Source organism: Coregonus lavaretus (assembly GCF_964263955.1).
Source record: "Coregonus lavaretus genome assembly, chromosome: 9".
Taxonomy (NCBI): Eukaryota; Metazoa; Chordata; class Actinopteri; order Salmoniformes; family Salmonidae; genus Coregonus; species Coregonus lavaretus.
The window spans coordinates 37768611-37792581 of record NC_139996.1 but is presented as its reverse complement, the minus strand read 5'-3'; the positions used below and the strand labels follow the sequence as shown (position 1 = coordinate 37792581).

General features: G+C 46.9%; 1 protein-coding gene across 1 annotated transcript; it reads right to left on the bottom strand.

Annotated features, from left to right (window-relative positions):
- Positions 1–6316: 6316 nt before the first annotated feature.
- klhdc4 (kelch domain containing 4) lies at positions 6317–15584 on the bottom strand. The gene is made up of 12 exons (XM_084168499.1): positions 15362–15584; positions 14943–15034; positions 14561–14639; positions 13711–13809; positions 12013–12149; positions 11803–11895; positions 11415–11577; positions 11192–11270; positions 10852–11060; positions 10322–10733; positions 10111–10230; positions 6317–7122 (listed from the first exon to the last, which is right to left on the bottom strand). Exons 1-12 carry the CDS (start codon positions 15461–15463, stop codon positions 6947–6949), a joined length of 1761 nt encoding a protein of 586 aa, XP_084024625.1. The 5' UTR covers positions 15464–15584; the 3' UTR covers positions 6317–6946.
- Positions 15585–23971: the final 8387 nt, after the last annotated feature.

Genomic DNA, 23971 nt, shown 5'->3' with positions numbered 1-23971 from the left:
GAGTTACCTCTGCTGCAGTGGATAAGTTAATTAGAGTTACCAGCCTCAGAAATTGCAGCCCAAATAAATGCTTCACAGAGTTCAAGTAACAGACACATCTCAACATCAACTGTTCAGAGGAGACTGCGTGAATCAGGCCTTTGTGGTCGAATTGCTGCAAAGAAAACACTACTAAAGGACACCAATAGTAAGAAGAGACTTGCTTGGGCCAAGAAACACGAGCAATGGATATTAGACCAGTGGAAATCTGTCCTTTGGTCTGAAGAGTCCAAATTTGAGATTTTTGGTTCCAACCGCTGTGTCTTTGTGAGACGCAGAGAAGGTGAACGGATGATCTCCGCATGTGAGGTTCCCACTGTGAAGCATGGAGGAGGAGGTGTGATGTCTGGGGGTGCTTTGCTGGTGACACAGTCAGTGATTTATTTAGAATTCAAGGCACACTTAACCAGCATGGCTACCACAGCATTCTGCAGCGATACACCATCCCATCTGGTTTGGGCTTAGTGGGACAATCATTTTGTTTTTCAACAGGACAATGACCCAACACACCTCCAGGCTGTGTAAGGGCCATTGGACCAAGAAGGAGAGTGATGGAGTGCTGCATCAGATGACCTGGCCAAAATCACCCAACCTCAACCCAATTATGATGTTTTGGGATGAGTTGGACCACAGAGTGAAGGAAAAGCAGCCAACAAGTGCTCAGCATATGTGGGAACTCCTTCAAGACTGTTGGAAAAGCATTCCAGGTGAAGCTGGTTGAGAGAATGCCAAGAGTGTGCAAAGCTGCCATCAAGGCAAAGGGTGGCTATTTGAAGCATCTCAAATAAAAATGTGTTTAACACTTTTTTGGTTACTACATGATTCCATATGTGTTATTTCATAGTTTTGATCTCTTCATACATTTTTCTACAATGTACAAAATAGTAAAAATAAAGAAAAACCCTTGCATGAGTAGGTGTTCTAAAACTTTTGACCGGTAGTGTATATATACAGTGAGGGAAAAAAGTATTTGATCCCCTGCTGATTTTGTACGTTTGCCCACTGGCAAAGACATGATCAGTCTATCATTTTAATGGTAGGTTTATTTGAACAGTGAGAGACAGAATAACAACAAAAAAATCCAGAAAAACGCATGTGAAAAATGTTATAAATTGATTTGCATTTTGATGAGGGAAATAAGTATTTGACCCCTCTGCAAAACATGACTTAGTACTTGATGGCAAAACCCTTGTTGGCAATCACAGAGGTCAGACGTTTCTTGTAGTTGGCCACCAGGTTTGCACACATCTCAGGAGGGATTTTGTCCCACTCCTCTTTGCAGATCTTCTCCAAGTCATTAAGGTTTCGAGGCTGACGTTTGGCAACTCGAACGTTCAGCTCCCTCCACAGATTTTCTATGGGATTAAGGTCTGGAGACTGGCTAGGCCACTCCAGGACCTTAATGTGCTTCTTCTTGAGCCACTCCTTTGTTGCCTTGGCCGTGTGTTTTGGGTCATTGTCATGCTGGAATACCCATCCACAACCCATTTTCAATGCCCTGGCTGAGGGAAGGAGGTTCTCACCCAAGATTTGACGGTACATGGCCCCATCCATCGTCCCTTTGATGCGGTGAAGTTGTCCTATCCCCTTAGCAGAAAAACACCCCCAAAGCATGTGTCCACCTCCATGTTTGACGGTGGGCATGGTGTTCTTGGGGTCATAGGCAGCATTCCTCCTCCTCCAAACACAGCGAGTTGAGTTGATGCCAAAGAGCTTGATTTTGGTCTCATCTGACCACAACACTTCCACCCAGTTCTCCTCTGAATCATTCAGATGTTCATTGGCAAACTTCAGACAGCCCTGTATATGTGCTTTCTTGAGCAGGGGGACCTTGCGGGCGCTGCAGGATTTCAGTCCTTCACGGCATAGTGTGCTACCAATTGTTTTCTTGGTGACTATGGTCCCAGCTGCCTTGAGATCATTGACAAGATCCTCCCGTGTAGTTCTGGGCTGATTCCTCACCGTTCTCATGATCATTGCAACTTCACGAGGTGAGATCTTGCATGGAGCCCCAGGCCGAGGGAGATTGACAGTTATTTTGTGTTTCTTCCATTTGCGAATAATCGCACCAACTGTTGTCACCTTCTCACCAAGCTGCTTGGCGATGGTGTTGTAGCCCATTCCAGCCTTGCGTAGGTCTATAATCTTGTCCCTGACATCCTTGGAGAGCTCTTTGGTCTTGGCCATGGTGGAGAGTTTGGAATCTGATTGATTGATTGATTGCTTCTGTGGACAGGTGTCTTTTATACAGGTAACAAACTGAGATTATGAGCACTCCCTTTAAGAGTGTGCTCCCAATCTCAGTTCGTTACCTGTATAAAAGACACCTGGGAGCCAGAAATCTTTCTGATTGAGAGGGGGTCAAATACTTATTTCCCTCATTCAAATGCAAATCAATTTATAACATTTTTGACATGCTTTTTTCTGGATTTTTTTGTTTTTATTCTGTCTCTCACTGTTCAAATAAACCGACCATTAAAATTATAGACTGATCATTTCTTTGTCAGTGGGCAAACGTACAAAATCAGCAGGGGATCAAATACTTTTTTACCTGTTCAAAATCTATCAAATATGCTTCTTTACAGGTTCCTACACAAGTAGATATTTATTGTCAAGTTCTCTCTATTTAAACATGCAAAATAATGAAATGTATTGTACACTTCAGTCACACCATGTGCTCAGGTTGCTCTGCTTCCTGAATGAAGGTCCCTCCCCCAATTGATACATCATACCAACTTCTGCACCTCATTGGATTGTTTACAGGCATGTCATCATATATTATCATAATATGGGGAGGGTGAGGGGCAAAAATATTTTCTGTTGCCTAAGGGCAACTATGTGCAGTAGAGGGCTAGTTTTGGAAGCAGTTAAGGAGGGGGGTGGTGGTGTTGCAAATAAAGTTGTATTTTACAGGCTTTGCCAAGTTGCTCTTAGTCCTGAGCAAGCAGAACTTTTCCAGGTGTTGTCCAGTACTGTTCTGTGAAGCAGACTCTTCCATAGGGTAGCCTGGGCTTGCGCTACAGTACAGTACATTACAGGAGACAGACACAGGCTATTAATCTACTGCATCCCACTGCTTCTCCAAGACAAAACCCAAATATTAGACGTAACTAAAATGAGAGAGGAAAAACAGACAAACTAAGAGAGAAGTGTTTTGCTTTTTCTTTTTTTTAGCTGGCTAACTAACTCAAAGACTCTGAGATGTTTTTATAGCATGTCTGTAAGGGGCTTGTACTCCGCCCTGATTCTCCTGGTCCTCCTGTAAGTGATCATCCACAGTCTGTGTGTGCTCCTTCTTCACTTCCTCCTATACCTCTCCAGCAAAGTTAAACAGAGCTGCCGATGTGAAGGAATGAAAGCTGGGGCCAAACGTGTGGAGTTTTATTTTTCAACAACGTTTTCTCCCCCAGTCTTGACTACCTGAGGTAGTAGGTACTGTTGGAAACTGGACTGATACTGTTAGATGGTTAAGGCATATTATGGGAAAAGGTTTACAGACTCAAAGAATAACTATGAAAAGTGTCCCAGTGGGTGTTGATGATACTGAGAGGTGCAGAGGTGATGACTGGCTGATCTACCTGCTCCTGTGGTTTTTCTACCATTCCGACTGGAAGTACCCATCACCCTGGGAGCCCATCGCATGCCCAAGCATGCCCAGTTCTTTTTTTCTCCTCCTCTCTTTTATTTCTATACTTTTTGGGGGTCTGTTCGTTTTTGAGTTATGTGGAGAAAATAATCAAAGTGTTTGAAAGAAAACTCCTGGTTTGTGGTTATTTAATCTTTGTCCTCTCCCTCTTTCTTCAAGTCTTATTTTACTCAGGTCTTCTTTTCATAATGAAAAAGAGTATTGAAGATGTCAGAGATAAAATGCATTGAGTGTGTGTGTGTATGCAGGTGTACACTGCATATAGTTAAATGTTTTAAGGTGAACAACATGTTAGATACCAAAGTACGATAAAGACACAGAGGGAGTAAACCAAGCTGCTACTTTAAACTGCAAAATTGTAGGGTGGGTCACCATGGCAACCCTGACTTAGTATTTCCCTCCAGCACGTGAGGGGCGTGGTCAGACAGATGAGGGCGGGGTTTGTCTCCCGGGACCTATTTTCACAATAAAAGGGAGGAAAGAGAAAGAGAAGAGAAAAGGCAGAGGAAAATGCTGTATCAAGCTCGACACGCCTTCATTTCCCTCCAATCAGTCCTCCCTCTCTATGCCATTTCAGTCTATATACTGTATGTGAACCCTTCCTCTATCCCTTTCTATCCTCCTTTATTTCCCATGCTCTTGCATTACCATAACCCAGAGATGAAAAGCTGATGAAGCAAAGAAAAAAAGTATTCCCTTGAATAGATTTAAAAATGGTACATTCCAAATACACAACTGCTGCTTAGTTTGTAGGCTTCCTGTCAACAACATTAGTTTGTGTGTGTGGCCTATATGTTGCTACATCCGACAGCAAGACCACACAACAAAATCAGCAGGATGCAACATACATACAAACTATATTCTTTAGCTTAGCTGGTATATAATGGCACAAGTACATAAGAACATAGCCTAATTATATTGCAAGTATTGACGTACCCCTGTCAACCCTAGTAACCTGTCTCTCAGACTCTGGAACCACTGTCCTTTTCTCAGTGCAGTTCTCTGTCGGTCTTGTTGTGTCTCTGACTGCCTCCCTGTCTACTTGTTGTCTGAAGGGAAGTTAAGCCAATTTCACCAGATTACTGTAATGAAATCACTGTGTGGAGTTTAGCCGTGTCCCACCACTGGAAGAGGACGCTGGGTCATTTCTCTAAATCTATTGGAGGAGTTAGAGAAAGAGGTAACAGTCTGTCATGGACTCACCAAACAACTGGGTGTATGATCACAACTACTCACATAAAACACACAAACAAATGGCTATAAATGTAATTATTTGACTTCATATATTGGAAACTGTATTAACATGTTATCATGAGTCAGAATACTGGGCCGGAACAGCTTCAGTGCAACAACATTGAAAAGGGTTGATAATGAATGGTGATTATTGCATCTAGTCAGTCTAAAAACACCTAATATGGTATTATCAAAGAGGAGAATACCAAAAAGATCAAGAAAACAGGGTATGAAATTATACAACTAACATACAACTAATTGACGTAGCCATACGCTCTGAGTGAGTCTCACTCTCACACACGGGACCACTGACGAGTCTGTGACGATCACACTTCATGTGCCCCGACACGTCAGCAGCACTGCGCCCACAAAAAAGTATATTTTTAGTTATTTATATCAGTCTTTTTTTACAGGATTTAAAATAAAAAAGGGGGTCGAAGGCGAATGAAGAAGGGAGTGAGTGAAAGAGTTGGAGACAGTCTGCAGCATCCCAGTAACCTCATCCATCTCTCTGCTCTCCATCTATTATTCATCACTCCACTCTTCATCCCTCATTCTTCTCAGGGCTGAGAAAATAGGTCACTCTGGGATAGCTAGCTATCTAGGCTGCGTTTCATTTGGAGGCACTGATTGCCTCCCTGGCTCATAATCTAGCCCTGCTTTCCTCACCCCTTGTCTCTTATCTTGTAGAACGATCTGGCCTTAATGGCTATGTACTCCTATAATCTCCACCCTGAACAGCCAGAAGAGGACTGGCCACCCCTCAGAGCCTGGTTCCTCTCTAGGTTTCTTCCTAGGTTCTTGCCTTTCTAGGGAGTTTTTCCTAGCCACCATGCTTTTACATCTGCATTGCTTGCTGTTTGGGGTTTTAGGCTGGGTTCTGTATAAGCACTTTGTGACATTTGCTGATGTAAAAAAGGGCTTTATAAATACATTTGATTGATTGATACCTGACTATTTTTCTAAAGTATTTTCATTGTCCTTTTCAATCACTCACTCGCTGAATCGTCCTCCTCCTGCGATATAGCTTCCTATCTCCATCTTAAGATAAGAAGATGAGTCTGGAGTCGAACTAAAAACAAAGTAACTGTTCTACCTTTAGCATACAGCAGGGGGAGTTTGACTACGTGTGACTGCTGCATACTATAAGGTAAACAGTAGGGGGAGACAATGTACTACAGTAGATGTTCAGGCAAAGCTTTGGTACAAGTCAGCAGGGTAGTGGTTCAAACGTCAAGAGTTGAGTCAACAATCTATTTTAAAGGCAAAAACGTAATCTTCTTATCTTCAATACAACACAAACCCTGGGAAAGACCAACCAGTACTTATCAAGTTGAGCCATGTCAACACTAAACACATAGGACATCACCCTTAAAAAGACTACAGAGACTACAGAAGTATTGTGGTATTATTTAATGACAAATTGGTTTAGAAAACAATAATCAAAGGGGGTGAGCAATGACAAGGATTTTCTTACCATCTTCATGAAGATATGAAACTAGAAACTAATTCCAGATACAATACAGCATACATACTGCAGTGTAGTCCAACTGCCAAAACAACAGCATCTTTTCTTGCACGGTTAGGCCTACTGTACAAAGGCATGAAATGAGGGCAGGAAATGTTTACAAAGCAGAGAGATGATTTCATTGGACTCTTCAGTTTAAAGCAGTGTTTTCCAACTCTAGTAGTGTGTCATAGGGAAGGATGAGGGTACTCATCAGTGGTTCCCAACTCCAGTCCTCGAGTACCCCCAACAGCACACATTTTTGTTGTAGCCCCAGACAAACTCACCTGATTCACCTCATTGAAGGCTTGATGATTAGTTGACAAGTTGAATCAGGTGTCCTTGTCTGGGGCTACAATACAAATGTGTACTGTTGGGGGGTACTTGAGGACTGGAGTTGGGAAACAATAGTTTAGAGTACCCTCATCCATCCCTATAACACATCTACTACTCTCCATCTGGATCCATTCACACACACACACACACAAAGAAGGCGGATACACATGCACACACACCCTGGCTCACTGCTTGTCTTCATAGAACACCTTGGCCATGGCTATGCCCACTTTCTGCACCTTCGTGTCCTTAGCCTCTGGGCCCATGTTGGCCCGGGCCAGGCCTACCCAGTATTGCTCTGTACGACTCTGGAAGTCTTCCAGCGCCTCACCTGGCTGCACTGGGGGGTGATCCTCCTCATCTGTAAACACACACACACACACACACACCACACCATCATTAAGTTTGCCGATGACACAACAGTGGTAGGCCTGATCACCGACAACGATGAGACAGCCTATAGGGAGGAGGTCAGAGACCTGGCCGTGTGGTGCCTCTGTAGCTCAGCTGGTAGAGCACGGCGCTTGTAACGCCAAGGTAGTGGGTTCGATCCCCGGGACCACCCATACACAAAAAATGTATGCATGCATGACTGTAAGTCGCTTTGGATAAAAGCATCTGCTAAATGGCATATTATTATTATATTATTATAACAACCTCTTCCTTAACGTGATCAAGACAAAGGAAATTATTGTGGACTACCGGTAAAGGAGGACCGAGCACGCCCCCATTCTCATCGACGGGGCTGTCGTGGAGCAGGTTGAGAGCTTCAAGTTCCTTGGTGTCCACATCACCAACAAATCATCATGGTCCAAATACACCAAGACAGTCGTAAAGAGGGCACGACAAAGCCTATTCCTCCTCAGGAGACTGAAAATATTTGGCATGGGTCCTCAGATCCTCAAAAAGTTATACAGCTGCACCATCGAGAGCATACTGACTGGTTGCATCACCGCCTGGTATGGCAACTGCTCGGCCTCCGACCACAAGGCACTACAGAGGGTAGTGTGTACGGCCCAGTACATAATTGGGGCCAAGCTTCCTGCCATCCAGGACTTCTATACCAGGCGGTGTCAGAGGAAGGCCCTAAAAATTGCCAAAGACTCCAGCCACCCTAGTCATAGACTGTTCTCTCTTCTACCGCACGGCAAGCAGAGCGCCAAGTCTAGGTCCAAAAGGCTTCTTAACAGCTTCAACCCCCAAGCCATAAGACTCCTGAACAGCTAATGAAATGGCTACTCGGACTACTTGCATTGTCACCCCCCCCCCCCCAGCTTCATGAGGTAGTCACCTGGAAATCATTTCAATTAACAGGTGTGCCTTCTTAAAAGTTAATTTGTGGAATTTCTTTCCTTCTTAATGCGTTTGAGCCAATCAGTTGTGACAAGGTAGGGGGGGTATACAGAAGATAGCCCTATTTGGTAAAAGACCAAGTCCATATTATGGCAAGAACAGCTCAAATAAGCAAAGAGAAACGACTAAGACATGAAGGTCAGTCAATACGGAAAATGTGAAGAACTTTGAAAGTTTCTTCATGTGCAGTTGCAAAAACCATCAAGCGCAACGATGAAACTGGCTCTCATGAGGACCGCCACAGCAATGGAAGACCCAGAGTTACCTCTGCTGCAGAGGATAAGTTCATTAGAGTTACCAGCCTCAGAAATTGCAGCCCAAATAAATGCTTCACAGAGTTCAAGTAACAGACACATCTCAGCATCAACTGTTCAGAGGAGACTGTGTGAACCAGGCCTTCATGGTCAAATTGCTGCAAAGAAACCACTACTAAAGAGACTTGCTTGGGCCAAGAAACAAGAGCAATGGACATTAGACCGGTGGAAGTGTGTCCTTTGATCTGGAGTCCAAATTTGAGATTTTTGGTTCCAACCGCCGTGGCTTTGTGAGACGCGGTGTGGGTGAACGGATTATCTCTGCATGTGTATTTCCCACCGTAAAGCATGGAGGAGGTGTTATGGTGTGGGGGTGTATTGCTGGTGACACTGTCAGTGATTTATTTAGAATTCAAGGCACACTTAACCATCCCATCTGGTTTGGGCTTAGTGGGACTATCATTGGTTTTCAACAGGACAATGACCCAACACACCTCCAGGCTGTGTAAGGGCTATTTTACCAAGAAGGAGAGTGATGGAGTGCTGCATCAGATGACCTGGCCTCCACAATCCCCCGACCTCAACCAAATTGAGATGGTTTGGGATGAGTCGGACCGCAGAGTGAAGGAAAAGCAGCCAACAAGTGCTCAGCATATGTGGGAACTCCTTCAAGACTGTTGGAAAAGCATTCCAGGTGAAGCTGGTTGAGAGAATGCCAAGAGTGTGCAAAGCTGTCATCAAGGCAAAGGGTGGTTATTTGAAGAATCTCAAATATAAAATATATTTTGATTTGTTTAACACTTTTTTGGTTACTACATGATTCTAAATGTGTTATTTCATAGTTTTGATGTCTTCACTCTTATTCTACAATGTAGAAAATAGTAAAAAATAAAGAAAAACCCTTGAATGAGTAGGTGTGTCCAAACTTTTGACTGGTACTGTACATATTACCTCAATTACTTCGACTAACCTGTGCCGCCGCACATTGACTCTGTACCGGTACTCCCTACTGTTATTTTACTGCTGCTCTTTAATTTGTCTATTTTTAGTCTTTATTTTTTACTTATATATTTTTTACTAAACACTTGTTTTTCTTAAAACGGCATTGTTGGTTAAGGGCTTGTAAGAAATCATTTCACTGTAAGGTCTACACCTGTGGTATTCGGCGCATATGACAAATAAAATGTGATTTGATTTGATTTGAAGAGAGTGTTACTGCTGGTGTCAACACTACTGCGACTGACATTGTGTTTAGACAGCACTGTCCCTTGAGGCTTTCTATAAGAGGCTTTTGGCTTCGGCTTTGATGCAACCTGTTCACTGCTCTAGTGGAGAGGTACATTTAAGCAATAAGGCCCGAGGGGGTTTGGTACCGTATATGGCCAATATACCACAGCTAATGGCTGTTCTTAAGCACGACGCAACGCGGAGTGCCTGGATACAGCCCTTAGCTGAGGTATATTGGCCATATACCATAAACCCCGAGGTGCCTTATTGCTTTAATAAACTGGTTACAAATGTAATTAGAAAAGTAAAAGTAAATGTTTTGTCATACCCATGGTATACGGTCTGATATACCACGGCTTTCAGCCAATCAGCATTCAGGGCTCGAACCACCCAGTTTATATTGTCTGATATACCACGGCTTTCAGCCAATCATAACCATTGAACACATGAAGAGCAGAATAAAGTAGGGTTAGAAACAAACACTGAAAAGAATAGAGGGATTTTTTGTCATTTACCTTGTTCGTCACCTTCTTCTTCAGATTCCTCCTCTTCGTCATCACCTCCTTTAGCTTCCTCCTCATCCCCCTCCTCATCCCCCTCTGAGTCAGACCAGTCGTCCAGCCACTCTTGGGTCTCTGCAGAGAGAAGGGGTCACTGTGATCAGGAACACAACCTCCATCCCACAGAAACACACAGACAGAAAAGCCCAGTTTCCCTCTTACTTACTGGGGTCCATCTCGACCAGCACCTCCCACTGGTCCATCTTGTGGAGGTCTAGACAGTACAGGTCGTTGAGGGTGAACTGGCGGTCGCCCACCTCAAACATGCCCCCGTATAAATACAGCTTCCCATATTTCACTGTTGCCATGGCGCTGGAGCGAGCACAGGGCTCCACCAGGATGGCCGAGGCACCTTCCTCATCTTCCTCCTCCTCTTCTTCGCTCTCTTCCTCCACCTGTGTCCCGGGGATTATTTCCTTGATGGTCATGACCGTTCCATCTTCAGTGACGATCTCCTTGATGACCTCCACAGGTCCCTGTGCTGCTGCCCCTTCCTCCGCCTGACCCTCCTCTGACCTCTCCCCTTGCTCCCCTCCCTTCTTCCCCCGTCGACGCTTCTTCTTCTCCGACTTACAGCCCTGGACGAGGGGAGGGAAAAACAGGGCAACAACAATAATATTAACACAGTTGCTTACAATTGTCCAAGTAAACATACTATTTACTGTATGTGCCAAAAGGGAGGTTTCCAGCAGTTACCTTGAGCTGAGCAGGGAACCAGCGGTGCTTGTTGATGTCATACAGGTAAAGGTCGTTGTAGAAGTCCCCCTCCAGAGTCTCATCTTCCTCCTCGTCACACACCCCTCCGAAGAGCAGCGCCCGACCCGTGGGCCCCACAGCCAGGGAGAAGCCCGACCGGGCGGGTGGCTTGGAGCCGGAGGGACTCACCCGGGACCACAACCACTTCTCTGACAGGGAGAAAATCAAAATGAGGAACAATGTTCTGTGAATAGAAATCACATTGCTTCTCTGTCCTGCGTTTTATATGTCCAGGCTAGTCTGTAGCCAATAGTAAGTATAAGCCTGAGCATCACTGTACCTTGTTCTTCTTTGCCATCTCTCTTGAGCAGAAACATGTCAGAGTGGATGGTTCCCTTTTCCACATCTTTCTTAGCTTTCTAAAAGGGAACAATAAAATACAACTTTGATTAAAATGTAATGGAGTCATTCAAAGACTTGCTGCATATCTCTCAATATCATATCAAATTAACAAGAACCTGTTGAGTGCACGCACACACACACAAATGCACAAACACACACACCACTTTGGAGTATCCTCCATAGATGATGACCCCGGAGCTATCGGGGGTAGAGGTCATCTGGCAGGCAGAGCGAGGGGAGGGGCCGGTGCCGGAGGGGGAGAGGCGACTCCAGGTGAAGGAGTCCAGACTGAAGGCGTGCACATCGTTGTAGTAGATAAAATCCCTGTAAGAGAAGAAGTACACTATCAACAAGCAGAAGACTAATCTAGTTTATTTTGCATATTTCACGCAGTGGCTACATCTAATATTGTGATATTTTGGCCACAGCCATAAAGCAAGCCACAAGGTTATCACTCTTTTCTTTCCTCTTATTTCCTACAATTACAAATACTCCACCTATCACCTCTCCTTAACTGACACAATAGCGCCTCCTATCATCTCTCCTTACCTAGCACTTTCGTGGAAGCCTCCGAACAACAGCAACTGCCTCTTACTCAGGACCATACGATGTCCACTCCTACCAGAGGGGGCACCTGGAACCCTGGGTTACAGACACAACACTTATACTCACAAACACTGACACAACCAGGTTCATCTAGTAGCATCTCAAACATACTTTACACCCACTATTACTACAATAGCAATATGGCTCCCTCACTTGATCTGCTCCCAGGTGTTTGTGGAGAGGTGAAGAACCCAGAGGTCTTTATAGTGGTAGAACTGCTCCCCGTCAGGAGACGCAAACTCCCCCCCAAACACCCACAGCTGCCCCCCTGCCTGTGGAACTACCACCGCCTGCAGAGAGAGAGAAGAGAGAGAGACAGAGAAAGGAGAGAGAGCGAGAGAGCGAGATGGAGAGAGAGAGATGGAGAAAGTTAGAGGGAGAGAGAGTTATCAGATAGATACCATCTACCTTGGCAATCTCTCAAATCTCTTCATAGTTGTATCAAAGTCTGTCCCCTGGTGTCCAAAAGGGAGAATGACAGAACGATGGCCAGGCTGCAAGTTGAGTTCCGCAGTGAGAGGAATCACTGCACCACTAATCCACAACAGAGAAAAATAATAAAAATACAATAATTGTCAGTAAAGGTGTGACATACTTTTGAGTTCCCTAAAAGTAGAACAAAGGTGTGAAAAAGTTCCCCATTCTGAGCTGTCTAAGTGACGATAAAGAGTAAAGGTAGACTCCTGGCAGAAGGAAGGGGGGATCTGGTGAGCTCTGTAAAGTACAGGGATGCAAACTGGTGAGGGCCCAAAAAGTTGACCTTTTTGTTATAGCACGGAAACACACGAGAAATCGATGGAGATTTTCTGATTGGGGTTGTCTCTCTGCATTTAGATATATTCATACTGATACTGTATATTTTTACATCCACTGTATATCAACCATATATAGCTCTATGCTCACTCTACCTAGTTGTATATAATGTATGTAAACTTTGTTTAAACTCTGCTGTCTGTATTCTGTCTCTAAATGTTGTCTATCACTAGCAGCACCATACCACTAAGTAAAATCTGATTATGTCTAAATGTACTTGGCGAATAAAGGGGATTCTGATTTTACTAACGATGTGATACCAGGCCAACAATCACAATACAGAGTAGTATCGTGACACCACAGGGTTTCCCCCACCCCTTCAGATATAGCTTTGAAGTACAAACCAAAAACTCGCTGCCCGCGAGTAGTTTAAAACAGCCCGCGACATGGTTTATAAAATTATATAAATGGCCTGCTTGTTCTTACAGGCGAAATGAAAAGATACGTATCCACTTCGCTCACCCTGGGAGCTGCTCCAATAATTAAACATATGTAACAACAGAAACCCCATCACTGTCTGCACACCCCAGCTCGCCATCACAGCAAAATAAGATTTAAATACTGATGGAGATGCGCATAAAGAACGGACTGAAAGAAGCAGCTGAGTAGGCTAATGGCTGGTTAGGGGATGCAGCTGGCTGCTCACATCGGTCACACGTGATATTGGATGAATCACTCATTCTGACATGACATATCTGACATCACGCTCTGAACTCCGTATGATATTCAATTTGTAGGACGAGTAGGGTAGGGATGCATTCTGTACTCAGTCATTAATTTAGAGAGAGAAGGTAGTCATCGCAAAGGGATAAGATCTGTTTGCGCTCTCTTTTATTGCTTAATGGGTGATACACTCTGCGTCTGCGCACTTTCGTCATACCTGCCCCACACGTTCCTTTACGGATCTACACGTTTCATCTGGATGACCTATTTTGAGATCAAAACTGAGAATATCGCCGAAAAGTGACATGTTTGCATCCCTGAAAGTGGATGTGGGTAGAGATGGTGGTTGGAGGTTGACAGGAGGTACATAGTTACCTGGTGAGCACAGCGTCGTGGAGGAGGGTTGGGGATGTCTGACTTCACCCAGGTGTTCTTCTTTATGTTATAGAAGAACAGGTCGTTGTAGAGGTACGTCTGAAAAGAAGAAAATAAACCCACTGTCAATCAAAAACCCTATTCATCCAAAGCCGATAAGGATTAGTAAAATACAAAAAAATAATATAAAGGTGTTCAAGGTACACTCTATATACAAAGGTATGTGGACACCCCTTCAAATTAGTGGATTCGGGTTTGGTGGATGCCAGGAGAACGCTACCTGCCCCAATGAAGTGCCAACTGTAAAGTTTGGTGGAGGAGTAATAATGGTGTAATAATGGCTGTTTTTCATGGTTCAGGCCCCTTAGTTCCAGTGAAGGGAAATCTTAATGCTACAGCATACAATTACATTCTAGACGATTCTGTGCTTCCAATTTTGTGGCAACAGTTTAGGGAAGGCCCTTTCCTGTTTCAGCATGACAATGCCCCCGTGCACAAAGCGAGGTCCATACAGAAATAGTTTTTCAAGATCGGTGTGGAAGAACTTGACTGGCCTGCACAGAGCCCTGACCTCAACCCCATCGAACACCTTTGGGATGAATTGGAACGCCGACTGCGAGCCAGGCCTAATCGGCCAACATCAGACCTCACTAATGCTCTTGTGGCTGAATGGAAGCACGTCCCTGCAGCAATGTTCCAACATGTAGTGGAAAGCCTTCCCAGAAGAGTGGAGGCTGTTATAGTAGCAAAGGGGGGACTAACTCCATATTAATGCCCATGATTTTGGAATGAGATGTTCGACGAGCAGGTGTCCACATACTTTTGGTCATGTAGGGTATATGAATTGTACCTTTTTGCCGTTGAAGAACTCGCCTCCAAACAAGATCAGCTCATCCTTGTCGGGGTGTGCTGACAGAGAGGCGTTCAACCTGAGGAGTGATGAGACAAACAGGATACCACTTCTATCAAATCAAATCACATTTTCTTGGTCGCATACACATATTTAGCAGATGTTACAAAAATGCTTGTGACACCTGGCTCTGACGTGAGCTGTTCAGTAGGCACGAAACAGTAAGGGTTTTGAAATGGAACAAATCTAAATGAGACAATTCTTATTGGACAAGATCAGCCATAGTAACTCCCTGGTTTCAACACATTTTCTCCCGTTTTGTGCCCATTGAACACAAGCTAGGTCAACACCTATCAACATCTAGGACAGAGTAGTGGGTCACCTGGGTGAGGGGGGTGGGCAGGCGGTCTCCACAACTGTTGTCTTCTTGGCATCCAGGGACTGAAACTCAGCTATCAGTGCCGCCAGGTCCTCCTGTACCAATGCCAAATGAAAACAACACCTAAATGAACAACAGCTGAAACTATTCACTCTGTACAATGTCTGTCAGACAATGACATTAACTTTATGTGATTGAGTAGGAATTTTTTACACTCGCACGCACGCGCGCGCGCGCACACACACACACACACACACACACACACACACACACACACACACACACACACACACGATGACGAGTTTATGCCATAAGATGTTATGCTATAAAGACATAGCTATGTCTCTTGTCTTAAACTGTAATTAGAGCTAGCTAGCTAGTAGCTGACAGTTGAAAGGGGAGACAGACATGCCTAACGTTACCTCTTCTCGTTTAGACCGCTTTGAAATCTTTTTATCCATTTTGGCTGCTGTTTTCTCTGCTCCTTTCACTTTCTTTTGGTCTTTTTTACCCTTTTTGCCCATTTTTACAGTACAGTACTAGCTACAGATTAGCTTTGAAACAGTTGTTGAATCAGAACCACATGGAAATTGTCTAGCTAAATAAACGCCACACTTCCACAGACAAGCGCGGTTCACTTCCGGCAACAACAGAGAAGTGACATAAAAACATGTCTATTGTCTATACAATATAAAACAGCGTCACCTGCTGGACTGGTTGAATGAAGAAATAAGAAGCAGGTTTAGACTCCAGAAATAAATAGTTAGTTCGTGATAAACTGTCAATCTAAAGGAATATCAACTTGGAAAGTGTAGGCTAGTTCTGTGGACCAGTGGTCAGGGAAGCATTGCGGATGTTATTTTACACAATGAGTCCAGTAGATTATGCTACATTTAAAGGAATTATGTTTGAACTCATAGTTGTATCATGTAAGACATAATGCCTGGTATTGTAAAGAAGTATGTTAAAGGGCACTAAAGAGGAGGAAGTTCATGTTCATAGAGAGCACAAGCCTGTTGCGTGTTGTAACATAATTAATTGAGCTGGTCAGGAGAGTTCCAATCACTCATGTAGACCACATATTCCTCCTGGTGGTGAAGAATGTAACATCGCTGCAAATTGATTAAACAAGCATCAGTTTACTGTTGAATCCCTGTGACAGGCATAGACCATGTGCACCTGGCAGGCTTCATGTATGGCTCTCACACAAAGCATCTAATTGGGGAGCTAATCTTGATGCTGTTTTTGGCCACTGCCTTCATTGGTTTCCCTTTGAGTCCTGCCCTGATCTACAGCTGTAGCATTAAGGTATAACAGATTTATTCTTGGAACATCACCTTAAGGAACATGGTCAGTATGTCAGCATGCATGTGGAAGATAGCTGATGGGATGGTTGGTCAGATAAGGTTAGTCACATTAGTATTGGTCACATTCACATAACTCAAGGTTTCTTTCATAACCCCTGTTCTCTGATAATATGAGTGAGATGTCTCACAATGGGATTCGCTGGAGGCAGATCACTACTATGAAGAACCAATCACACAATGTTTGTCAAAGGTGAGCCCCTCCCTCTTTATAAGGCGGCACTAACCCGTCCTCTGTGCGGACAGCCCAGTACATCACTGGGGCCGAGCTCCCTGCCATCCAGGACCTCTATATCAGGCGGTGTGAAAAAAAGGCCCTGAAAATCGTCAAAGACCCCAACCACCCAAGCCATAGTCTATTTTCTCTGCTGCCGCAAGGCAAGAGGTACCAGTGCATCAAGTCTGACACCAACAGGCTCTTGAATGGCTTCTATCCCCAAGCAAAACTAGTGATAAATAGCTAACAAAATAGCTACACGGACTGGGTTTACCTTGTATCTTTATTGACTTTTTATTTCAATATTTGCTCTCTCTATGCAAATTCACAGGGCCCTACACACTCACACACACTGTCACTTCAACACACACACAAACACTCACTCCTAGTAAAATCTTGGATACAGAGCATTGATAAGGAATTGTCTTTTTTAGGTCACACCACTTCTCAAAAACACAGCACTTGTTTTTCCATACAGTGAGCATGTAGAAGGGGCTCAGGCATTGGATACTAAATGGCCTTGAGTGGCAAGCCTGTCACATTCAGATTCATCTTCTCACAGGCCAGGGCCAGAGGGCCATGGTTTCTTGGTGAGGGTGGCAAATCTCCTCGTTCACTTGGGTCAAAAGATCCCTGCATAACGATAGCTGCCTGGGCTGGTTGTAAAGCAGGAGAGCGATCTCTGCCAACCAGAGCTTCCCTGGTCATCGAGGGGCTCGAAGATGAGGGATAAGCCCTGTTCCCGCACTCTGGTTATTGGAGTGGGGACTATGAGGCATAGAGTAGGAAAAAGTGTAAGGCATCATCCTTGCCAGGGGTGTGCTAGCACTTTAACCCCTAGTGGTGCGTTATCACCACTTGGGGATGGAGTCTCCAAAAACCCTTACAGTGTTGTCGCCTCTAACAGTCTGGGAGTCAGTCTGGATAGATGCGAGAAGTGGGCTCTCTAGAGGCTGGAATACGCTTGTGCCCATGTGTCATGCACACCTGAGGGTGCAATAAAGCTGCAGAGGGGGCAGAGAGTCTGTCCCAGTAACTGGGGTACTTCAAAATGTGTGAAAAACATGCTCAATCCTCTTGGACTGCGCCCTTGTGAGTGGCGACATGTATGGCCATACCGTGTCACCGAGCGGGGCTATGTGCAAGAGAGAAGTCGACGGAATGACGTAAGACATCAGACGGTGTAGCTAAAAGACAGAAGGAAACATACTGGTTACCTGGACATCCTAATCCTGTGCAATAGAGCAGCTACAGTATGTGTTTGGTCCGTCTTGGCTCTAAAATATCCCATCGCTTACTCCCGTAAAATGGAGGTAGAGTGTGCCCCGACTGCATGTACCAAGCACAGGTGTAGAAACAGGACGAGGAAGTATCCGATTGCTGTCTGGGGCTCTGACGCCTTCTCTTCATCTTTAACCAGAAAGTATAAGTAACTGTACTGACTGTTCTTTAGCTCGATAGATAGGGTTCTCCATCAATAGAGCTGAGTAGCCATTGGCTTGCCGAAAAATCCCCAAAACAAAGTGGGCTTTAGATGTAGGTGTGATGCGTGATTTGAAGGAGTCAGGCTCAGGAGGGTAAATCACAGTATACAGAGTTTATTCTGTAATCCAGCGTAACCAGTCCAGTGCGCAAAACAGGTGCACTGGAACAAACATGCACACAGGGAAAATACCCTGGCTATACAAAATACTGAGCTTAACCAAGCTACTAATCCTCACAATGAACAATCACCCACAAGGAGAAGTGGGCAGAGGGAACACTTAAACACGTACTAATGAGGGGAATATGAACCAGGTGTGTGTAATTGACAAGACAAGACAAATGGAATGATGAGATATGGAGCGGCAGTGGCTAGAAGGCCGGTGACGACGAACGCCGAAGCCTACCCCAACAAAGAGGGGAGGCAGCTTCGGAGGAAGTCGTGACAGTACCCCCCCCCCCCCCCCCCCCCCCTTGACGAGCAGCTCCAGCAGCGCGCCGACCCCGGCCACTGGAACAACCAGGAGGACGCGGAGCAGGGCGAGCCGGATGGAGACGGTGGAAATCCCGCAACAGGGAGGGATCGAGGATATCCCTCACCGGGACCCAGCACCGTTCCTCCGGAATGTACCCCTCCCACTCCACGAGGTACTGAAGGCCCCCCACCCGAGGCCTCGAATCCAGGATGGAACGGACGGAGTACGCCGGGGCCCCCTCGATGTCCAGAGGAGGCGGAGGGACCTCCCACACCTCAGACTCCTAGAGTGGACCAGCCACCACCGGCCTGAGGAGAGACACATGAAACGAGGGGTTAATACGGTAATCAAGGGGGAGTAATAATCTATAGGTAACCTCGTTGATTCTCCTCAGGACTTTTAACAGCCCCACAAACCGCGGGCTCAGCTTCCGGCAGGGCTGGCGGAGGGGCAGATTCCAGGTTGAGAGCCAGACCCGATCACCCGGTACGAAGACTGGGGCCTCACTGCGGTGGCGGTCAGCGTTGGCCTTCTGACAACGCACGGCGCGTTGGAGGTGGACGTGGGCAACGTCCCATGTCTCCTCCACGCGCTGAAACCAGTCATCCACCGCAGGAGCGTCGGTCTGGCTCTGGTGCCACGGTGCCAGAACCGGTTGGTAACCTAAAACACATTGGAATGGCGTTAGGTTAGTGGAGGAGTGACAGAGAGAGTTCTGGGCATATTCGGCCCATGGCAAGAACACTGACCACTCCCCCGGCCGGTCCTGGCAGTAGGACCGCAGGAACCTACCCTCATCCTGATTTACCCGTTCCACCTGCCCATTAGACTCGGGGTGGAAACCAGAGGTCAGGCTGACCGAGACCCCCAGACGTTCCATGAATGCCTTCCAGACCTTGGATGTGAACTGGGGACCCCGGTCAGACACAATATCCTCTGGTACCACGTAGTGCCAGAAGACGTGTAAACAGGGCCTCCGCAGTTTACAGGGCTGTGGGGAGACCGTGCAGAGGAAGGAGGCGGCAGGCATTGGAAAAACGGTCCACAACGACCAGGATGGTGGTGTTACCTTGGGAGAGGGTAAGATCGGTAAGGAAATCAACACTCAGGTGAGACCATGGTCGTTGTGGAACTGGTAAAGGTTGTAATTTACCCACTGGGAGGTGCCTAGGTGCCTTATTTTGGGCGCACACCGAGCAGGAGGAGACATACACCCTCACGTCCTTAGCCAAGGTAGGCCACCAGTACTTTCCGGTCAGGCAGCGCACTGTATGACCGATACCTGGGTGACCAGAGGAGGTTGATGTGTGTGCCCAGTAGATCAGACGGTCACGGATAAGAGCAGGCACGTACTGCAGCCCAGCTGGACACTGAGTGGAGATGGCTCTGTGCGTCACGCCTGCTCTATATCCGCGTCCATCGCCCATACAACCGGCGCCACAATGCAGGAGGACTGGAGTATGGGGGTGTTGTCTCTGGGCCTCTCCTATGTGTCATACAGCTGTGACAATGCGTCTGCCTTCACGTTCTTCGTACCCGGGATGTATGATTGTGTGAAATCAAACCGGGTGAAGAATAGGGCCCACCTGGCCTGGCAAGGATTCAGCCTCCTCGCTGCCCGGATGTATTCCAGGTTACGGTGGTCCATCCAGATGAGGAAAGGCTGTTTCGCACCTTCGAGCCAATGCCTCCACACGGTCAGGGCTCGGACAACAGCCAACAGCTCCCGATCACCAACGTCGTAGTTCTGCTCTGCCGGGCTGAGCATCTTAGAGAAGAAGGCACAGGGGCGTGGTAGCGTGCCCGAGCATTGAGATAGGACAGCACCTATCCCTACCTCGGACGCATCCACCTCCACTACGAACGGTAGTGATGGATCGGGGTGGGCCAGTACCGGGGCTGAGGTGAACAGACCCCTCAGGTTACTGAAGGTCCTGTCAGCTTCAGCAGACCAGCGGAGCCGGGATGGCCCACCCTTCAACAGAAATGTAATGGGAGCTGCGACCTTGCCAAAGCCCCGGATAAACCTCCGATAGTAGTTGGCGAAGCCAATAAAGCACTGCACCTCCTTAACCGTGGTTGGAGTCGGCCAATTACGCACAGCTGAAATGCGATCTCTCTCCATCTCCACACCTGAGGTGGTAATGCGGTATCCAAGGAAGGAGACGGACTGCTGGAAAAACAGACACTTTTCTGCCTTGGCATAAAGGTCATTTTCCAACAGTCGGGCCAGCACTTTGCGAACCAGGGACACATGCTCGGCGCGCATAGTGGAATACACCAGAAAGTCACCGATGTAGACCACTACACCGCGACCAAGCATGTCCCGAAACACCTCGTTCACAAAGGACTGGAAGACGGATGGAGCATTCATCAAACCGTAGGGCATCACCAGGTATTCATAATGCCCCGTGGTTGTGCTGAATGCTGTCTTCCACTCATCCCCCTCTCGGACACGCACCAGGTTGTACGCACTCCGGAGATCTAATTTGGTGAAGAAGCGCGCCGCATGCATTGACTTGATCACTGAAGGAATGAGGGGGAGAGGATAACTAAATCGTATTGTCTCCTTGTTCAGTGATCGATAATCAATGCAAGGGCACAGACCGCCGTCTTTCTTCTTCACAAAAAAGAAACTCGAGGAGGCGGGTGAAGTGGAGGGACGTATAAACCCCTGGCACAGGGACTCGGTGACGTATGTTTCCATAGCCTCCCTTTCAGCCTGTGACAGGGGATACACATGACTCCTGGGAGGCACAGCGTCTACCCAGAGGTTTATCGCGCAATCCCCCACCCGATGAGGTGGTAACTTGGACACCTGCATTTTGGAAAACGCGTGCGCAAAATCTAGGTATTCGGGGGGAATGCGCACGTTGGAGGTAGTGTCTGGACTTTCCACCGTGGTTGCACCAACGGAAACACCGAGACACCTACCCTGACACTCTCGCGACCACCCCGTGAGAACCCTCTGCGGCCATGAGAATGTGGGGTTGTGGAGTGCCAACCAAGGGATACCTAGTACCACAGGGAAAGCAGGAGTCTCAATGATAAAAACGTGACTTGCTCGCAATGAGTCTCGTGGGTAACCATGGTGATTGGTGCTGTAACTTCCCTAACAAACCCAGACCCTAATGGTCGACTGTCAAGTGCTCTGATGGGGAGTGGAATGGATAGGGGAACCAATGAAATGCCTAGACTGTGTGAGAATGCCCTGTCCATAAAGTTCCCTGCTGCGCCTGAATTGACTAGCGCCTTACACTGGGGAACTACAATGTGATCAGGAAAGTGGATGGGTAGGGTACAGTGCGCAGCAGAGGGCTCTGAACAAGTGTGGGTGTTCGATACCTGGGGGTGATGCAAGAGTGCCCTGCCTGCCGCCTCCAGACCCAAAAAAATGCTGACGACATCGCTCGCCTCTTCGTGCCACCAGAGTGACACTGGCGCTGCCGTCCTCCGCTCTCTCGGATCGCGGCTCCACCCAGCTCCATCAGCTCGTGATCCGAGTCGGCCGGGGTTGGAACGGGCAGATCCCCTCCAGGATGTCTTCTGGCCGCCAGCAGGTTGTCCAAACGGATGGCCATGTCCACCAGTTGCGTGAAGGACAACATGGTGTCCCGGCAGGCTAGCTCCCTTCGGACATCCTCCCGCAGATGGCACCGGAAGTGGTCGATAAGGGCCCACTCGTTCCACCAGGACCCAGCTGCTAAAGTCCGAAACTCCAAGGCAAAGTCCTGCGCAGTCCTCATCCCCTGCCTCAGGTGGACCAGCCGCTCGCCCGCCTCTCGCCCTTCGGGCGGGTGATCGAAGCCAGCCCGAAAGAGGCGAGCGAACTCCCCGTAGTGTCCAATGCGGCTCCTCTTTCGTTCCAGACCATTTTGGCCCACTCCAGGGCTTTCCCTGAGAGGCAGGAGACGAGGGCGGACACCTTCTCCTGCTCCGATGGGGCCGGCCTGATGCTGGAGAGGTAGAGCTCCAGTTGGATGAGGAATCCCTGGCAGAGAGCAGCTGTCCCGTCGAACTCCCGTGGTCAAGATATATGGATCCCTCTGGGTGCTGGGTGGCTGGATCCGGTTGCCCAGCTGGTCTCGACAGATCGGGTCCTCTCCTCTCCAGGTGTTGGACGACCTGGAGAACCCGATCCATCGCTTCTCCCAAGCTGGCTAGCATTGTTGAATGCTCCTGGACCTGTGCCACGACTCCAGGCATGCACTCCTCTCCTGCTGACTCGATGTTGGTGGGTGATTCTGTGATGCGTGATTTGAAGGAGTCAGGCGCAGGAGGGTAAATCACAGTATACAGAGTTTATTCCGTAATCCAGCGTAACCAGTCCAGTGCGCAAAACAGACGCACTGGAACAAACATGCACACGGGAAAAATACCCTGGCAATACAAAATACTGAGCTCAATCGAGCTACTAATCCTCACAATGAACAATCACCCACAAGGACAAGGGGGCAGAGGGAACACTTAAACACGTACTAATGAGGGGAATATGAACCAGGTGTGTGTAATTGACCAGACAAGACAAATGGAATGATGAGATATGGAGCAGCAGTGGCTAGAAGCCCGGTGACGACGAACACCGAAGCCTGCCCGAACAAGGAGGGGAGGCAGCTTCGGAGGAAGTCGTGACAGTAGGATCATAATTTGAGCCAGTTTGCTACAGCAGGAAAGTTCTCCTGCAAGTGTGATCAAATTTAGATCCTACATCTGTAAGGGAGTTTTGTAGTGAGCCAAAAAAGCCTGTTCCCGTGTTAAATAAATGAGAATTGAGCTTATGAGTGATAGGAATCCACCGAGAGAATGGGGAAGTGTTAATCAGGTTTTACTCCCTGCCTTGTTCACCTAGAGTGATGGCAGCCACTGGTGGCGTTCCGAGGAGGTGCACTTGTGAAACTGTTTTACTATGTTTGCTTGCATGGGAAGAGGACTATGATAGATGGCAAATGGCAATCTGTCATCCTGCTCTGCTTGTCAGATAAGACCGGAGGAAGAGCGGACATGCTGACTTTTGCCCTAAGGCTAGAACCTGAAAAGGCGCAGAGGGTAGTGTCTAAAGGGCTCTACACAGTCTAAGCAAAAGGAGCCGACGGAGGTCTGTTTGCATTGCGTTCCAAAATTTCAGCCGCACAAATGTATGTAGAAATATGTAAAGAGCAATGCAAACGGACCTCCATCTGCTCTGTTTTTGTAGACTGTGAAAATCCCTTAAGGGATCTACCCTTGACGCCTGTGCAGCAGCTCATTTTCGTGGCCTTGCTCACATGGGAAAATGGAGGAGCTGCGCTTTACCCCCAAGTGCCATCATCCCAAAGCCAGCTTGTTGTTCCCTCCCAGCTTTGAGGCTGGGATGAGTTGAATGAACCGACGGGCTTCGCCTTCTTTCTTACTTACAGTGCATTCGGAAAGTATTAAGACCCCTTCACTTTTTCCACATTTTGTTATGTTACAGCCTTATTCTAAAATTGATTAAATTGTTTTGTTTTTACCTAA

Bases quoted from the DNA above. Each gene is read 5' to 3' on its own strand.
- klhdc4 (XM_084168499.1), bottom strand. From the start codon at position 15,463: ATGGGCAAAAAGGGTAAAAAAGACCAAAAGAAAGTGAAAGGAGCAGAG. The intron at 11,578-11,802 runs GTAAGGAGAGAT...CTTCTCTTACAG, and splicing joins GGCTTCCACGAAAGTGCTAG to GGATTTTATCTACTACAACG. The intron at 11,271-11,414 runs GTGTGTGTGTTT...GTTCCCTTTTAG, and splicing joins ATGGAGGATACTCCAAAGTG to AAAGCTAAGAAAGATGTGGA.